Consider the following 19,965-nt stretch of genomic DNA (forward strand, 5'->3'; position numbering starts at 1 on the left):
CCAGTACTAAGTACAGTACAGAGCGGTGTCAGTGTGTGTGTAATTAGCAGTACTAAGTACAGTACAGAGCGGTGTCAGTGTGTGTGTAATTAGCAGTACTAAGTACAGTACAGAGCGGTGTCAGTGTGTGTGTAATTAGCAGTACTAAGTACAGTACAGAGCGGTGTCAGTGTGTGTGTAATTAGCAGTACTAAGTACAGTACAGAGCGGTGTCAGTGTGTGTGTAATTAGCAGTACTAAGTACAGTACAGAGCGGTGTCAGTGTGGTGTAATTAGCAGTACTAAGTACAGTACAGAGCGGTGTCACTGTGTGTAATTAGCAGTACTAAGTACAGTACAGAGCGGTGTCAGTGTGTGTGTAATTAGCAGTACTAAGTACAGTACAGAGCGGTGTCAGTGTGTGTAATTAGCAGTACTAAGTACAGTACAGAGCGGTGTCACTGTGTGTAATTAGCAGTACTAAGTACAGTACAGAGCGGTGTCACTGTGTGTAATTAGCAGTACTAAGTACAGTACAGAGCGGTGTCAGCTGTGTGTAATTAGCAGTACTAAGTACAGTACAGAGCGGTGTCAGTGTGTGTGTAATTAGCAGTACTAAGTACAGTACAGAGCGGTGTCAGTGTGTGTGTAATTAGCAGTACTAAGTACAGTACAGAGCGGTGTCAGTGTGTGTGTAATTAGCAGTACTAAGTACAGTACAGAGCGGTGTCAGTGTGTGTGTAATTAGCAGTACTAAGTACAGTACAGAGCGGTGTCAGTGTGTGTAATTAGCAGTACTAAGTACAGTACAGAGCGGTGTCAGTGTGTGTGTAATTAGCAGTACTAAGTACAGTACAGAGCGGTGTCAGTGTGTGTGTAATTAGTACTAAGTACAGTACAGAGCGGTGTCAGTGTGTGTGTAATTAGCAGTACTAAGTACAGTACAGAGCGGTGTCACTGTGTGTAATTAGCAGTACTAAGTACAGTACAGAGCGGTGTCAGTGTGTGTGTAATTAGCAGTACTAAGTACAGTACAGAGCGGTGTCAGTGTGTGTGTAATTAGCAGTACTAAGTACAGTACAGAGCGGTGTCAGTGTGTGTGTAATTAGTACTAAGTACAGTACAGAGCGGTGTCAGTGTGTGTAATTAGCAGTACTAAGTACAGTACAGAGCGGTGTCAGTGTGTGTGTAATTAGCAGTACTCAACTTTGAGGGGTAAAATCTCTATAACCTTTAGATTTTTACACCTGTCGCTAAGATAATGTAACATTATTTTTGCATTTACTGTCCTGTTTCTTTGGTGCCTTGACATATTAATTGTCAGATCAGCCTGCAGTGCTCACTGGGAGAAAGGGTTAATTGCAGTAGAGATTGTGAGAGCGGTGTTGATAAATAACGGATTCTGTGTCACAAGAAGCCACAGCTGAGAAGTGTACAAAGCCTGAGGCGAGGTGGGGGGCGCAGTCCCATGATGCAACTTACACTGAACATGTTACACTTATATAATCTGACTCGCTATGAACTGCCCTGCCTATGTACTGATGGATTTAATTAACTCTTTGGCTGCTTACTGGTGGATGCAGGGCATTGTGAAGCAATCTGTCTTCTCACAGCCAAAGGGAAAAAGGTGCATACGTCTCATTCGTATGAAAGTTTTCTAATAACTGTACTACACACACGCACACACACGAACAAATGGACGTACTGACCTACATGTGCACGCACACACACAAGCAAAGACATACTGACCTGCACAGACATATAAATCTTTACACACACACACATACTGACCTACACCCATGGACAGGCATATATACTGACTGACACACAGATATATGCACGCAGACATGGTGACCTAGGTGCATACATGCTGACCTGCCCGCCCACTGCCCGGGCCTCTCTGGCTCACTGATCGTGCTCCCATACCATATGATCCAGATTGCTGCTTTTTACAGAGAGTGACACAGGTAGGCAGCCCTGCGGGGGAGGGAGGGGCGGGGTTCCCTACACTATGGAAAAACATTGGCTAGAGGGGACCCTACACTACTGAAAACGATGATTTTGGAGGTTGGAGAAATAAATATAAAATAAAAATGTAAACAAAAAGCAGTGATTTGTTACTGGCAGACTGGTTGGCAGTAATAAATATTGAAGCAGTGAGAGGGGGAAAGGGCTAGAGAGCTATTTTTTGGGGGGATCAAGAGGTAGGAGGGTGAGGAGAATAAAACAAAAAATAAAACAAACTAATAATTTTAAAATAAATCAATAAAAGCAGTGATCTGCATACTGCAGACTGTGTACCAATACTTAAGGTTTGTGGTGACCATATTGGGGGAGGGAAGAGAGGTGGGAGGTGTCAGGTGACAGGGTAATCCCTACTCTAGAGCAAATAGTAACCATATAAGCTAACTGATTAACCCCTTTACTGTCCAATTTCCACTGCCAAAGTGTGGTGACTGCTGCAATTAGTGGCCTTCTAATATTCAAAATTTAGTGGCAAAGCCATGCGTCTGCTATTTCTGAACTAAGGGGAACCTAGAGAAGCTTTTACAACCATTTGTCTTATGACTGCAGTAGTTGTGTGTGTGAATCATTGCAGTGAGAAACCCAAAAATTGTGAAATTGTTGCATCATATTGTGGATCTAATTTATATGCAAATGTACCTAGACGAATATCTTGGGTTGTCTTCAGTTTTCATAGGTAAATAAAACAGAGGCTCTAGTTCTGTTTAAACGGAGTGATAGCAAATATGCTAAAACTTCTCTGCTACTTTGGGCAATTTTTTCTCTGAAAGTTCCGGTAGTGAAGGGGTTAATTTGCTGTTTGTGTCTTCACTAGGAGAGGAGATCGTACAGCTACAAGAAGTTCCTGTTCATCTTTAACCTGTCGATGTTCCTGTTGTCTCTCGTATTTTATATCCGGCATAATGAGCACTGCGAGCCAGGAGGTATGTGGGGCTCAGGGGGGTTTGCGATGCCGTTATACTGAACATGGTAACCATAAGAGCTTTCACATAAGACATAGTAGCTGACTCTTATTGTAACTTATTAGAGAGGGCTACAACACGTCTTGTATAAAGCATTCTAGCCCTCTGCGGCAAGCAAGGGGTTAAACATGTATTGTACAAAGCATTCTAGCCCTCTGCGGCAAGCAAGGGGTTAAACATGTATTGTACAAAGCATTCTAGCCCTCTGCGGCAAGCAAGGGGTTAAACATGTATTGTACAAAGCATTCTAGCCCTCTGTGGCAAGCAAGGGGTTAAACATGTATTGTACAAAGCATTCTAGCCCTCTGTGGCAAGCAAGGGGTTAAACATGTATTGTACAATGCATTCTAGCCCTCTGCGGCAAGCAAGGGGTTAAACATGTATTGTACAAAGCATTCTAGCCCTCTGCGGCAAGCAAGGGGTTAAACATGTATTGTACAAAGCATTCTAGCCCTCTGCGGCAAGCAAGGGGTTAAACATGTATTGTACAAAGCATTCTAGCCCTCTGCGGCAAGCAAGGGGTTAAACATGTATTGTACAAAGCATTCTAGCCCTCTGCGGCAAGCAAGGGGTTAAACATGTATTGTACAAAGCATTCTAGCCCTCTGTGGCAAGCAAGGGGTTAAACATGTATTGTACAAAGCATTCTAGCCCTCTGCGGCAAGCAAGGGGTTAAACATGTATTGTACAATGCATTCTAGCCCTCTGCGGCAAGCAAGGGGTTAAACATGTATTGTACAAAGCATTCTAGCCCTCTGCGGCAAGCAAGGGGTTAAACATGTATTGTACAAAGCATTCTAGCCCTCTGCGGCAAGCAAGGGGTTAAACATGTATTGTACAACGCATTCTAGCCCTCTGCGGCAAGCAAGGGGTTAAACATGTATTGTACAAAGCATTCTAGCCCTCTGCGGCAAGCAAGGGGTTAAACATGAATTGTACAACGCATTCTAGCCCTCTGCGGCAAGCAAGGGGTTAAACATGTATTGTACAAAGCATTCTAGCCCTCTATGGCAAGCAAGGGGTTAAACATGTATTGTACAAAGCATTCTAGCCCTCTGCGGCAAGCAAGGGGTTAAACATGTATTGTACAACGCATTCTAGCCCTCTGCGGCAAGCAAGGGGTTAAACATGTATTGTACAACGCATTCTAGCCCTCTGCGGCAATCAAGGGGTTAAACATGTATTGTACAAAGCATTCTAGCCCTCTGCGGCAAGCAAGGGGTTAAACGTGTTGTACAAAGCATTCTAGCCCTCTGCGGCAAGCAAGGGGTTAAACATGTATTGTACAAAGCATTCTAGCCCTCTGCGGCAAGCAAGGGGTTAAACATGTATTGTACATCACATTCTAGCCCTCTGCGGCAAGCAAGGGGTTAAACATGTATTGTACAAAGCATTCTAGCCCTCTGCGGCAAGCAAGGGGTTAAACATGTATTGTACAAAGCATTCTAGCCCTCTGCGGCAAGCAAGGGGTTAAACGTGTTGTACAAAGCATTCTAGCCCTCTGCGGCAAGCAAGGGGTTAAACATGTATTGTACAACGCATTCTAGCCCTCTGCGGCAAGCAAGGGGTTAAACAGGTATTGTACAAAGCATTCTAGCCCTCTGCGGCAAGCAAGGGGTTAAACAGGTATTGTACAAAGCATTCTAGCCCTCTGCGGCAAGCAAGGGGTTAAACATGTATTGTACAAAGCATTCTAGCCCTCTGTGGCAAGCAAGGGGTTAAACATGTATTGTACAAAGCATTCTAGCCCTCTGCGGCAAGCAAGGGGTTAAACATGTATTGTACAAAGCATTCTAGCCCTCTGTGGCAAGCAAGGGGTTAAACAGGTATTCTCTGAGCTGCTGTGTAATAATAATTATTACAGTTTTGTATTTGGGAACTAAAGAGTTATTTAGGTGCAGTGTTCATGAGATGCTGGGTCAGTGGCCATAGTTACCTAACAATTATCAATGCAGGGGACATGCACTGTAATATTGTTACCTTGATGCACTTAACAAATGATTTATAGAAAGGTAACAATAATAATGTTAGGGCGCTTGAGCAGTTTACATTACATTTCTTCATCATACAGATAGAACCTCTCCGATTTACTTATTTTATCAAATGTGCTTCATTCTCTTGGTATCCATTGTAAAAGGAGCAGAAAAGCACTACTGGGAGCTAGCTGAACGAATCTGGGGAGCCAATGACAAGAGGCACATATGTGCAGCCACCGATCAGCAGCTATATCCCAGTAGTGCACTGTCTAAAACTGCTGCTCCATCTGAATCATGAAAGTTTAATTTACTGTCCCTTTTAATGAAGCAAAAGAAGTAAATATATTTCTTTCATATAATTAGCAAGAGTCCATGAGCTAGTGACGTATGGGATATACATTCCTACCAGGAGGGGCAAAGTTTCCCAAACCTCAAAATGCCTATAAATACACCCCTCACCACACCCACAATTCAGTTTTACAAACTTTGCCTCCTATGGAGGTGGTGAAGTAAGTTTGTGCTAGATTCTACGTTGATATGCGCTCCGCAGCAAGTTGGAGCCCGGTTTTCCTCTCAGCGTGCAGTGAATGTCAGAGGGATGTGAGGAGAGTATTGCCTATTTGAATTCAATGATCTCCTTCTACGGGGTCTATTTCATAGGTTCTCTGTTATCGGTCGTAGAGATTCATCTCTTACCTCCCTTTTCAGATCGACGATATACTCTTATATTTACCATTACCTCTGCTGATTCTCGTTTCAGTACTGGTTTGGCTTTCTACAACATGTAGATGAGTGTCCTGGGGTAAATCTTATTTTCTGTGACACTCTAAGCTATGGTTGGGCACTTTGTTTATAAAGTTCTAAATATATGTATTCAAACATTTATTTGCCATGACTCAGAATGTTCAACATTCCTTATTTTTCAGACAATCAGTTTCATATTTGGGATAATGCATTTGAATCAATCATTTTTTCTTACCTTAAAAATTTGACTTTTTTTCCCTGTGGGCTGTTAGGCTCGCGGGGGCTGAAAATGCTTCATTTTATTGCGTCATTCTTGGCGCGGACTTTTTTGGCGCAAAAAATCTTTTCTGTTTCCGGCGTCATACGTGTCGCCGGAAGTTGCGTCATTTTTTGACGTCCTTTTGCGCCAAAAATGTCGGCGTTCCGGATGTGGCGTCATTTTTGGCACCAAAAAGCATTTAGGCGCCAAACAATGTGGGCGTATTATTTGGCGCCAAAAAATATGGGCGTCGCTTTTGTCTCCACATTATTTCAGTCTCATTTTTTCTTTGCTTCTGGTTACTAGAAGCTTGTTTATTGGCATTTTTTCCCATTCCTGAAACTGTCATTTAAGGAATTTGATCAATTTTGCTTTATATGTTGTTTTTTCTCTTACATATTGCAAGATGTTCCACGTTGCAACTGAGTCAGAAGATACTTCAGGAAAATCGCTGTCTAGTGCTGGAACTACCAAAGCTAAGTGTATCTGCTGTAAACTTTTGGTAGCTATTCCTCCGGCTGTTGTTTGTATTAATTGTCATGACAAACTTGTTAAAGCAGATAATATTTCCTTTAGTAATGTACCATTGCCTGTTGCAGTTCCCTCAACATCTAAGGTGCAGAATGTTCCTGATAACATAAGAGATTTTGTTTCTGAATCCATCAAGAAGGCTATGTCTGTTATTTCTCCTTCTAGTAAACATAAAAAATCTTTTAAAACTTCTCTCTCTACAGATGAATTTTTAAATGAACATCATCATTCTGATTCTGATGACTCTTCTGGTTCAGAGGATTCTGTCTCAGAGATTGATGCTGATAAATCTTCATATTTATTTAAAATGGAATTTATTCGTTCTTTACTTAAAGAAGTACTAATTGCTTTAGAAATAGAGGATTCTGGTCCTCTTGATACTAATTCTAAACGTTTAGATAAGGTATTTAAATCTCCTGTGGTTATTCCAGAAGTTTTTCCTGTTCCTAATGCTATTTCTGAAGTAATTTCCAGAGAATGGGATAAATTGGGTAATTCATTTACTCCTTCTAAACGTTTTAAGCAATTATATCCTGTGCCGTCTGACAGATTAGAATTTTGGGACAAAATCCCTAAAGTCGATGGGGCTATTTCTACCCTTGCTAAACGTACTACTATTCCTACGTCAGATGGTACTTCGTTTAAAGATCCTTTAGATAGGAAAATTGAATCCTTTCTAAGAAAAGCTTATCTGTGTTCAGGTAATCTTCTTAGACCTGCTATATCTTTGGCTGATGTTGCTGCAGCTTCAACTTTTTGGTTGGAGACTTTAGCGCAACAAGTAACAGATCATGATTCTCATAATATTATTCTTCTTCTTCAGCATACTAATAATTTTATCTGTGATGCCATTTTTGATATTATCAGAGTTGATGTCAGGTTTATGTCTCTAGCTATTTTAGCTAGAAGAGCTTTATGGCTTAAAACTTGGAATGCTGATATGGCTTCTAAATCAACTCTACTTTCCATTTCTTTCCAGGGTAACAAATTATTTGGTTCTCAGTTGGATTCCATTATCTCAACTGTTACTGGTGGGAAAGGAACTTTTTTACCACAGGATAAAAAATCTAAGGGTAAAAACAGGGCTAATAATCGTTTTCGTTCCTTTCGTTTCAACAAAGAACAAAAGCCTGATTCTTCATCCTCAGGAGCAGTTTCAGTTTGGAAACCATCTCCAGTCTGGAATAAATCCAAGCCTTCTAGAAAGGCAAAGCCTGCTTCTAAGTCCACATGAAGGTGCGGCCTTCATTCCAGCTCAGCTGGTAGGGGGCAGGTTACGTTTTTTCAAAGAAATTTGGATCAATTCTGTTCACAATCTTTGGATTCAGAACATTGTTTCAGAAGGGTACAGAATTGGTTTCAAGATGAGACCTCCTGCAAAGAGATTTTTTCTTTCCCGTGTCCCAGTAAATCCAGTGAAAGCTCAAGCATTTCTGAATTGTGTTTCAGATCTAGAGTTGGCTGGAGTAATTATGCCAGTTCCAGTTCTGAAACAGGGGATGGGGTTTTATTCAAATCTCTTCATTGTACCAAAGAAGGAGAATTCCTTCAGACCAGTTCTGGATCTAAAAATATTGAATCGTTATGTAAGGATACCAACGTTCAAAATGGTAACTGTAAGGACTATCTTGCCTTTTGTTCAGCAAAGGCATTTTATGTCCACAATAGATTTACAGGATGCATATCTGCATATTCCGATTCATCCAGATCATTATCAGTTCCTGAGATTCTCTTTTCTGGACAAGCATTACCAGTTTGTGGCTCTGCCGTTTGGCCTAGCTACAGCTCCAAGAATTTTTACAAAGGTTCTCGGTGCCCTTCTGTCTGTAATCAGAGAACAGGGTATTGTGGTATTTCCTTATTTGGACGATATCTTGGTACTTGCTCAGTCTTTACATTTAGCAGAATCTCATACGAATCGACTTGTGTTGTTTCTTCAAGATCATGGTTGGAGGATCAATTCACCAAAAAGTTCATTGATTCCTCAGACAAGGGTAACCTTTCTGGGTTTCCAGATAGATTCAGTGTCCATGACTCTGTCTTTAACAGACAAGAGACGTCTAAAATTGATTTCAGCTTGTCGAAACCTTCAGTCACAATCATTCCCTTCGGTAGCCTTATGCATGGAAATTCTAGGTCTTATGACTGCTGCATCGGACGCGATCCCCTTTGCTCGTTTTCACATGCGACCTCTTCAGCCCTGTATGCTGAATCAATGGTGCAAGGATTACACAAAGATATCTCAATTAATATCTTTAAAACCGATTGTACGACACTCTCTAACGTGGTGGACAGATCACCATCGTTTAATTCAGGGGGCTTCTTTTGTGCTTCCGACCTGGACTGTAATTTCAACAGATGCAAGTCTCACAGGTTGGGGAGCTGTGTGGGGATCTCTGACGGCACAAGGAGGAATCTCAGGAGGTGAGATTACCGATCAATATTTTGGAACTCCGTGCAATTTTCAGAGCTCTTCAGTCTTGGCCTCTTCTGAAGAGAGAATCGTTCATTTGTTTTCAGACAGACAATGTCACTACTGTGGCATACATCAATCATCAAGGAGGGACTCACAGTCCTCTGGCTATGAAAGAAGTATCTCGAATTCTGGTTTGGGCGGAATCCAGCTCCTGTCTAATCTCTGCGGTTCATATCCCAGGTATAGACAATTGGGAAGCGGATTATCTCAGTCGCCAAACGTTGCATCCGGGCGAATGGTCTCTTCACCCAGAGGTATTTCTTCAGATTGTTCAAATGTGGGAGCTTCCAGAAATAGATCTGATGGCGTCTCATCTAAACAAGAAACTTCCCAGGTATCTGTCCAGATCCCGGGATCCTCAGGCGGAAGCAGTGGATGCATTATCACTTCCTTGGAAGTATCATCCTGTTTATATCTTTCCGCCTCTAGTTCTTCTTCCAAGAGTAATCTCCAAGATTCTGAAGGAATGCTCGTTTGTTCTGCTGGTAGCTCCGGCATGGCCTCACAGGTTTTGGTATGCGGATCTTGTCCGGATGGCCTCTTGCCATCCGTGGACTCTTCCGCTACGACCAGACCTTCTGTCGCAAGGTCCTTTTTTCCATCAGGATCTCAAATCCTTAAATTTAAAGGTATGGAGATTGAACGCTTGATTCTTGGTCAAAGAGGTTTCTCTGACTCTGTGATTAATACTATGTTACAGGCTCGTAAATCTGTATCCAGAGAGATATATTATAGAGTCTGGAAGACTTATATTTCTTGGTGTCTTTCTCATCATTTTTCTTGGCATTCTTTTAGAATTCCGAGAATTTTACAGTTTCTTCAGGATGGTTTAGATAAAGGTTTATCCACAAGTTCTTTGAAAGGACAAATCTCTGCTCTTTCTGTTCTTTTTCACAGAAAGATTGCTAATCTTCCTGATATTCATTGTTTTGTACAAGCTTTGGTTCGTATAAAACCTGTCATTAAGTCAATTTCTCCTCCTTGGAGTTTGAATTTGGTTCTGGGGGCTCTTCAAGCTTCTCCGTTTGAACCTATGCATTCATTGGACATTAAATTACTTTCTTGGAAAGTTTTGTTCCTTTTGGCCATCTCTTCTGCCAGAAGAGTTTCTGAATTATCTGCTCTTTCTTGTGAGTCTCCTTTCTCCAACATAGGTGTGTCCGGTCCACGGCGTCATCCTTACTTGTGGGATATTCTCCTCCCCAACAGGAAATGGCAAAGAGCCCAGCAAAGCTGGTCACATGATCCCTCCCAGGCTCCGCCTACCCCAGTCATTCTCTTTGCCGTTGTACAGGCAACATCTCCACGGAGATGGCTTAGAGTTTTTTAGTGTTTAACTGTAGTTTTTATTATTCAATCAAGAGTTTGTTATTTTGAAATAGGGCTGGTATGTACTATTTACTCAGAAACAGAAAAGAGATGAAGATTTCTGTTTGTATGAGGAAAATGATTTTAGCAACCGTAACTAAAATCCATGGCTGTTCCACACAGGACTGTTGAGAGCAATTAACTTCAGTTGGGGGAACAGTGTGCAGTCTCTTGCTGCTTGAGGTATGACACATTCTAACAAGACGATGTAATGCTGGAAGCTGTCATTTTCCCTATGGGATCCGGTAAGCCATGTTTATTACGATCGTAAATAAGGGCTTCACAAGGGCTTATTAAGACAGTAGACTTTTTTTGGGCTAAATCGATTCATTATTAACACATATTTAGCCTTGAGGAATCATTTTATCTGGGTATTTTGATATAATAATATCGGCAGGCACTGTATTAGTCACCTTATACCTTAGGGGCTTTCCCAAAGCATAAGCAGAGCCTCATTTTCGCGCCGGTGTGGCGCACTTGTTTTTGAGAGGCATGGCATGCAGTCGCATGTGAGAGGAGCTCTGATACTTAGAAAAGACTTTCTGAAGGCGTCATTTGGTATCGTATTCCCCTTTGGGCTTGGTTGGGTCTCAGCAAAGCAGATACCAGGGACTGTAAAGGGGTTAAAGTTTAAAACGGCTCCGGTTCCGTTATTTTAAGGGTTAAAGCTTCCAAATTTGGTGTGCAATACTTTTAAGGCTTTAAGACACTGTGGTGAAAATTTGGTGAATTTTGCACAATTCCTTCATGTTTTTTCGCAATTGCAGTAATAAAGTGTGTTCAGTTTAAAATTTAAAGTGACAGTAACGGTTTTATTTTAAAACGTTTTTGTACTTTGTTATCAAGTTTATGCCTGTTTAACATGTCTGAACTACCAGATAGACTGTGTTCTGAATGTGGGGAAGCCAGAATTCCTATTCATTTAAATAAATGTGATTTATGTGATAATGACAATGATGCCCAAGATGATTCCTCAAGTGAGGGGAGTAAGCATGGTACTGCATCATTCCCTCCTTCGTCTACACGAGTCTTGCCCACTCAGGAGGCCCCTAGTACATCTAGCGCGCCAATACTCCTTACTATGCAACAATTAACGGCTGTAATGGATAATTCTGTCAAAAACATTTTAGCCCAAATGAACACTTGTCAGCGTAAGCGCGGCTGCTCTGTTTTAGATACTGAAGAGCATGGCAACGCTGATACTAATGTCTCTGAAGGGCCCCTAACCCAGTCTGATGGGGCCAGGGAAGTTTTGTCTGAGGGAGAAATTACTGATTCAGGGAACATTTCTCAACAGGCTGAACCTGATGTGATTGCATTTTAAATTTAAGTTGGAACATCTCCGCATTCTGCTTAAGGAGGTATTATCCACTCTGGATGATTGTGACAAGTTGGTCATCCCAGAGAAACTATGTAAAATGGACAAGTTCCTAGAGGTGCCGGGGCTCCCAGAAGCTTTTCCTATACCCAAGCGGGTGGCGGACATTGTTAATAAAGAATGGGAAAGGCCCGGTATTCCTTTCGTCCCTCCCCCCATTTTTAAAAAATTGTTTCCTTTGGTCGACCCTAGAAAGGACTTATGGCAGACAGTCCCCAAGGTCGAGGGGGCGGTTTCCACTTTAAACAAACGCACCACTATACCCATAGAGGATAGTTGTGCTTTCAAAGATCCTATGGATAAAAAATTAGAAGGTTTGCTTAAAAAGATGTTTGTTCAGCAGGGTTACCTTCTACAACCAATTGCATGCATTGTCCCTGTCGCTACAGCCGCATGTTTCTGGTTCGATGAGCTGATAAAGGCGGTCGATAGTGATTCTCCTCCTTATGAGGAGATTATGGACAGAATCAATGCTCTCAAATTGGCTAATTCTTTCACCCTAGACGCCACTTTGCAATTGGCTAGGTTAGCGGCTAAGAATTCTGGGTTTGCTATTGTGGCGCGCAGAGCGCTTTGGTTGAAATCTTGGTCGGCTGATGCGTCTTCCAAGAACAAGCTACTTAACATTCCTTTCAAGGGGAAAACGCTGTTTGGCCCTGACTTGAAAGAGATTATCTCTGATATCACTGGGGGTAAGGGCCACGCCCTTCCTCAGGATCGGCCTTTCAAGGCAAAAAATAAACCTAATTTTCGTCCCTTTCGTAGAAACGGACCAGCCCGAGGTGCTACGTCCTCTAAGCAAGAGGGTAATACTTCTCAAGCCAAGCCAGCTTGGAGACCAATGCAAGGCTGGAACAAGGGAAAGCAGGCCAAGAAACCTGCCACTGCTACCAAGACTGCATGAAATGTTGGCCCCCGATCCGGGACCGGATCTGGTGGGGGGCAGACTCTCTCTCTTCGCTCAGGCTTGGGCAAGAGATGTTCTGGATCCTTGGGCGCTAGAAATAGTCTCCCAAGGTTATCTTCTGGAATTCAAGGGACTTCCTCCAAGGGGGAGGTTCCACAGGTCTCAGTTGTCTTTAGACCACATAAAAAGACAGGCATTCTTACATTGTGTAGAAGACCTGTTAAAAATGGGAGTGATTCATCCTGTTCCATTAAGAGAACAAGGGATGGGGTTCTACTCCAATCTGTTCATAGTTCCCAAAAAAGAGGGAACGTTCAGACCAATCTTAGATCTCAAGATCTTAAACAAGTTTCTCAAGGTTCCATCGTTCAAGATGGAAACCATTCGAACTATTCTTCCTTCCATCCAGGAAGGTCAATTCATGACCACGGTGGATTTAAAGGATGCGTATCTACATATTCCTATCCACAAGGAACATCATCGGTTCCTAAGGTTCGCATTCCTGGACAAGCATTACCAGTTCGTGGCGCTTCCTTTCGGATTAGCCACTGCTCCAAGGATTTTCACAAAGGTACTAGGGTCCCTTCTAGCTGTGCTAAGACCAAGGGGCATTGCTGTAGTACCTTACTTGGACGACATTCTGATTCAAGCGTCGTCCCTTCCTCAAGCAAAGGCTCACACGGACATCGTCCTGGCCTTTCTCAGATCTCACGGATGGAAAGTGAACGTGGAAAAGAGTTCTCTATCTCCGTCAACAAGGGTTCCCTTCTTGGGAACAATAATAGACTCCTTAGAAATGAGGATTTTTCTGACAGAGGCCAGAAAGACAAAGCTTCTAGACTCTTGTCGGATACTTCATTCCGTTCCTCTTCCTTCCATAGCTCAGTGCATGGAAGTGATCGGGTTGATGGTAGCGGCAATGGACATAGTTCCTTTTGCGCGCATTCATCTAAGACCATTACAACTGTGCATGCTCAGTCAGTGGAATGGGGATTATACAGACTTGTCTCCGAAGATACAAGTAAATCAGAGGACCAGAGACTCACTCCGTTGGTGGCTGTCCCTGGACAACCTGTCACAAGGGATGACATTCCGCAGACCAGAGTGGGTCATTGTCACGACCGACGCCAGTCTGATGGGCTGGGGCGTGGTCTGGGGAGCCCTGAAAGCTCAGGGTCTTTGGTCTCGGGAAGAATCTCTTCTACCGATAAATATTCTGGAACTGAGAGCGATATTCAATACTCTCAAGGCTTGGCCTCAGCTAGCGAGGGCCAAGTTCATACGGTTTCAATCAGACAACATGACAACTGTTGCGTACATCAACCATCAGGGGGGAACAAGGAGTTCTCTAGCGATGGAAGAAGTGACCAAAATCATTCTATGGGCGGAGTCTCACTCCTGCCACCTGTCCGCTATCCACATCCCAGGAGTGGAAAATTGGGAAGCGGATTTTCTGAGTCGTCAGACATTGCATCCGGGGGAGTGGGAACTCCATCCGGAAATCTTTGCCCAAGTCACTCAGCTGTGGGGCATTCCAGACATGGATCTGATGGCCTCTCGTCAGAACTTCAAAGTTCCTTGCTACGGGTCCAGATCCAGGGATCCCAAGGCGGCTCTAGTGGATGCACTAGTAGCACCTTGGACCTTCAAACTAGCTTATGTGTTCCCGCCGTTTCCTCTCATCCACAGGCTGGTAGCCAGGATCAATCAGGAGAGGGCGTCGGTGATCTTGATAGCTCCTGCGTGGCCACGCAGGACTTGGTATGCAGATCTGGTGAATATGTCATCGGCTCCACCTTGGAAGCTACCTTTGAGACGAGACCTTCTTGTTCAGGGTCCGTTCGAACATCCGAACCTGGTTTCACTCCAGCTGACTGCTTGGAGATTGAACGCTTGATCTTATCGAAGCGAGGGTTCTCAGATTCTGTTATCAATACTCTTGTTCAGGCCAGAAAGCCTGTAACTAGAAAAATTTACCACAAAATTTGGAAAAAATATATCTGTTGGTGTGAATCTAAAGGATTCCCTTGGGACAAGGTTAAGATTCCTAAGATTCTATCCTTCCTTCAAGAAGGATTGGAAAAAGGATTATCTGCAAGTTCCCTGAAGGGACAGATTTCTGCCTTGTCTGTGTTACTTCACAAAAAGCTGGCAGCTGTGCCAGATGTTCAAGCCTTTGTTCAGGCTCTGGTTAGAATTAAGCCTGTTTACAAACCTTTGACTCCTCCTTGGAGTCTCAATTTAGTTCTTTCAGTTCTTCAGGGGGTTCCGTTTGAACCCTTACATTCCGTTGATATTAAGTTATTATCTTGGAAAGTTTTGTTTTTAGTTGCAATCTCTTCTGCTAGAAGAGTTTCAGAATTATCTGCTCTGCAGTGTTCTCCTCCTTATCTGGTGTTCCATGCAGATAAGGTGGTTTTACGTACTAAACCTGGTTTTCTTCCAAAGGTTGTTTCTAACAAAAACATTAACCAGGAGATTATCGTACCTTCTCTGTGTCCGAAACCAGTTTCAAAGAAGGAACGTTTGTTGCACAATTTGGATGTTGTTCGCGCTCTAAAATTCTATTTAGATGCTACTAAGGATTTTAGACAAACATCTTCCTTGTTTGTTGTTTATTCTGGTAAAAGGAGAGGTCAAAAAGCAACTTCTACCTCTCTCTCTTTTTGGATTAAAAGCATCATCAGATTGGCTTACGAGACTGCCGGACGGCAGCCTCCCGAAAGAATCACAGCTCATTCCACTAGGGCTGTGGCTTCCACATGGGCCTTCAAGAACGAGGCTTCTGTTGATCAGATATGTAGGGCAGCGACTTGGTCTTCACTGCACACTTTTACCAAATTTTACAAGTTTGATACTTTTGCTTCTTCTGAGGCTATTTTTGGGAGAAAGGTTTTGCAAGCCGTGGTGCCTTCCATTTAGGTGACCTGATTTGCTCCCTCCCTTCATCCGTGTCCTAAAGCTTTGGTATTGGTTCCCACAAGTAAGGATGACGCCGTGGACCGGACACACCTATGTTGGAGAAAACAGAATTTATGTTTACCTGATAAATTACTTTCTCCAACGGTGTGTCCGGTCCACGGCCCGCCCTGGTTTTTTTAATCAGGTCTGATAATTTATTTTCTTTAACTACAGTCACCACAGTATCATATGGTTTCTCCTATGCAAATATTCCTCCTTAACGTCGGTCGAATGACTGGGGTAGGCGGAGCCTGGGAGGGATCATGTGACCAGCTTTGCTGGGCTCTTTGCCATTTCCTGTTGGGGAGGAGAATATCCCACAAGTAAGGATGACGCCGTGGACCGGACACACCGTTGGAGAAAGTAATTTATCAGGTAAACATAAATTCTGTTTTTCTGATTTTTCATCAGGATAAGGCAGTGTTGCGAACTTCTTTTGAATTTTTACCTAAAGTTGTGAATTCTAACAACATTAGTAGAGAAATTGTGGTTCCTTCATTATGTCCTAATCCTAAAAATTCTAAGGAGAAATCATTGCATTCTTTGGATGTTGTTAGAGCTTTGAAATATTATGTTGAAGCTACTAAGTCTTTCCGAAAGACTTCTAGTTTATTTGTTATCTTTTCTGGTTCTAGAAAAGGCCAGAAAGCTTCTGCCATTTCTTTGGCATCTTGGTTGAAATCTTTAATTCATCTTGCCTATGTTGAGTCGGGTAATCTCCGCCTCAAAGGATTACAGCTCATTCTACTAGGTCAGTTTCTACTTCCTGGGCGTTTAGGAATGAAGCTTCGATTGATCAGATTTGCAAAGCAGCAACTTGGTCCTCTTTGCATACTTTTACTAAATTCTACCATTTTGATGTATTTTCTTCTTCTGAAGCAGTTTTTGGTAGAAAAGTACTTCAGGCAGCGGTTTCAGTTTGAATCTTCTGCTTATGTTTTTCATTAAACTTTATTTTGGGTGTGGATTATTTTCAGCAGGAATTGGCTGTCTTTATTTTATCCCTCCCTCTCTAGTGACTCTTGCATGGAAAGATCCACATCTTGGGTAATCATTATCCCATACGTCACTAGCTCATGGACTCTTGCTAATTATATGAAAGAAAACATAATTTATGTAAGAACTTACCTGATAAATTCATTTCTTTCATATTAGCAAGAGTCCATGAGGCCCGCCCTTTTTTTGGGGTGGTTATGATTTTTGTATAAAGCACAATTATTCCAATTCCTTATTTTATATGCTTTCGCACTTTTTTATCACCCCACTTCTTGGCTATTCGTTAAACTGAATTGTGGGTGTGGTGAGGGGTGTATTTATAGGCATTTTGAGGTTTGGGAAACTTTGCCCCTCCTGGTAGGAATGTATATCCCATACGTCACTAGCTCATGGACTCTTGCTAATATGAAAGAAATGAATTTATCAGGTAAGTTCTTACATAAATTATGTTATTTGTTCTTTCTTAGAAGCTTCCCCTCTATGACAGAGAATTAAAGTATTTGTGTATAGTTTGTGTTTTCCTATTGAAAGGTTGACAGGAAGATATCAGCCAGTTGCATGATGGGTAAATTTCCAGTGAGTGCAGAGCTGAGATGTTACGCTCTGGGGGCTACCGTGCTATAGCGCCACTGCCCTCACCTTCTGTTTCGTAATGACTGTCCCCTATAGCTGGCACGTTCTGTTCTTGCTCCCTGGTGCTGCCTTTTGACTATTAAAGGGACAGTCTACACCAGAATATTTTTTATTTTAAAAGATACATAATCCCTTTATTACCCATTCCCCAGTTTTCAAAACCAACACAGTTATAATTATATACTTTTTACCTCTGTGATTATCTTGTATCTAAGCCTCTGCAAACTGCCCCCTTATTTCAGTTCTTTTGACAGACTTGCATTTTAGCCAATCAGTGCTGGGTCCTAGGAATTCCACTTGCATGACACACATGAACTAACACCCTCTAGTGGTGAAAACCTTTCAAAATGCCCTGAGCTAAGAGGCGGCCTTCAAGGGGTTAGAAATTAGCATATTAACCTCCTAGATTTAGCTTTAAACTAAGAATACCAAGAGTACAAAGCAAAATTAATGATAAAAGTAAATTGGAAAATTGTTTAAAATGACCTGCTCTATCTGAATCATGAGTTTGTTTTGGACTTGACTGTCCCTTTAACCCCTTCACTGCCACATATATTGACACAGATATTGCTGCAGGTTAACGTTGTGCTGTCTGCATGTTGGTTTCTCAGCGCTTATTTGATTACTTTTGAACCCTAAGCATAGAGTTAGGAAGAGCAATTTCTGTGCCTCAGTTCTTTTTATTAAAAGTTTTTTTTTTCTTCTTTCCTCTCTGTATCCCACCGGTGTTTTCTGCCTCTAGTGTACACAATCTTTGCTTTCCTAGAGTATCTTGTTGTTCTCTCAAACATGGCATTCCACATGACGGCCTGGTGGGACTTCGGCAGTAAAGAACTGCTAATCGGTTCCTCGGAGGCGGATAAGCGATACTGAGGAGGGGACTCTAATACCACTGCTCCTCAATGACTTCTGAGAGGACGTTTCCTGGACTGACGCAGTTGCCTGAGCTGGTGGAAAAACAATATCAAATCTAATATCATCCCATGGATGGACCCAAACTGTGCTATAACGTGACATGTCAGTCTTTTTAGCCTCATCACAATGAGTTGGTGTTAAATCTAGCACTGTTGCTGAGCGTGTGAGGTGAGCTCAGTATACAGAAGTGCGGTAATGCCTAGGGCAGCGTGTGCTTGAAGAGAGGGAGCGGGTCTGGTGAGCAGGACTGTGCAAATATCTTCTCTACTATCTGAGTTTTTACACAAACACCAGAGCAACACACGAGGACCAAAATGTGCTCAGCAGCAGTCACTGGGGGTTACATTTGTGTGTGTATATGTGTGTCTGTGTATATTTTTATACTGTGTGTGTATGAGTATGTGTGTGTGTGTGATTATATGTGTATTTGTGTGTGTATGTCTATGTATGTGTATATGTCTATGTGTGTGTGTGTGTGAGTATATTTGTGTGTGTGTGTGTGAGTATATGTGTATTTGTGTGTGTGTGTATTTGTGTGTGTATTTGTGTGTGTGTGAGTATATGTGTGTATATGTGTATTTGTGTGTGTATGTACGTGTGTGAGTATATGTGTGTATATGTGTATTTGTATGTGTGTGTGTATGTCTATGTGTGTGTATGTCTATGTGTGTGTATATATGTCTGTGTAGTTTTTTTTTTTAGGTGATGACAATCGTGTTGATCAAATTCTGTCATGTTCAGCCACAGTTAATATTCCTTTTATAGAAGACAAACCAAGGTCTAGGTTTTACAAAGCATTGTGTCCGTAGGCACGGTTTGAGCTAAAAATCAGACACTACTAAAAAATGATTTATTGCTCAAACTGAGGTTTTATAAGTTATTTTTTTAATTTCAGATTTATATAAAACTTTTTAACGATGCAGATTTGCAAGGGTGTGATTTTCTCTGTTTTTCTATTCGTCATTTGCATTTGTTAGATTACAGGCCCAGTGCTAAGACTGATCTGTCGCTCTTTGGCTGGGCCCACTTACAGCTGAGTGTTAAAAGGACTCTAAACTTCTAGCTAACAACAAGACTTAACGTAGTCTTGCAATAGATGAATGTAATGGTGACGTGTGAAAACTTTTTGAATCCATTAAAACTTTTTGCTGCAGTTGTTTTTTCAATAACCAATCTCCCACACTACTAGCATTAATTAGAGGGGCTAATTTGCACTTGGTACTGGAGTAGACACAACTAAGCACTGGCATTCTTTTATCTCCTCTTCTGAGACCAGTTAGATATGTAGCATGGTTAGGCTTTTTTTTTTACTACACATAATTAAACAATTTATATTAGTATCTGTGTGTTTATGTCCCGTCACACCACACTTATGAAAATATCCCAGAAGGCCACACTGCTGTTTGACAGGCTGCATTGCTGAAAATGAGCATAGCGTTCAGTGAATCCTCTGCCCATTGTTCTGCCCATTGTCACAAGTATAGAGTTCAGTGAATCCTCTGCCCATCCTCACGTGTATAGAGATCAGTGAATCCTCTGCCCATCCTCACGAGTATAGAGATCAGTGAATCTTCTGCCCATCCTCACGTGTATAGAGCTCAGTGAATCCTCTGCCCATCCTCACGTGTATAGAGATCAGTGAATCTTCTGCCCATTGTCACTAGTATAGAGTTCAGTGAATCCTCTGCCCATCCTCATGAGTATAGAGATCAGTGAATCTTCTGCCCATCCTCACGTGTATAGAGCTCAGTGAATCCTCTGCCCATCCTCACGTGTATAGAGATCAGTGAATCTTCTGCCCATTGTCACTAGTATAGAGTTCAGTGAATCCTCTGCCCATCCTCATGGGTATAGA

General features: G+C 42.2%; 1 protein-coding gene across 5 annotated transcripts in view; it reads left to right on the top strand.

Annotated features, from left to right (window-relative positions):
- The window catches only part of PGAP2 (post-GPI attachment to proteins 2), a 108,396-nt gene extending 89,133 nt beyond the window's left edge, over positions 1–19,263 (top strand). For 3 of the 5 annotated variants that reach the window (XM_053708818.1, XM_053708821.1, XM_053708820.1), the window contains exons 5-6: positions 2,819–2,927; positions 17,938–19,263. In XM_053708818.1, the coding sequence (XP_053564793.1) occupies positions 2,819–2,927; positions 17,938–18,068 (240 nt within the window). In that variant the 3' untranslated portion in view covers positions 18,069–19,263. The remainder of the gene's footprint in view (positions 1–2,818; positions 2,928–17,937) is intronic. The other 2 variants (XM_053708822.1, XM_053708823.1) reach the window with 1 other exon arrangement.
- Positions 19,264–19,965: the final 702 nt, after the last annotated feature.

This window comes from Bombina bombina, chromosome 3 (genome assembly GCF_027579735.1).
Source record: "Bombina bombina isolate aBomBom1 chromosome 3, aBomBom1.pri, whole genome shotgun sequence".
In the NCBI taxonomy this organism is placed as follows: domain Eukaryota; kingdom Metazoa; phylum Chordata; class Amphibia; order Anura; family Bombinatoridae; genus Bombina; species Bombina bombina.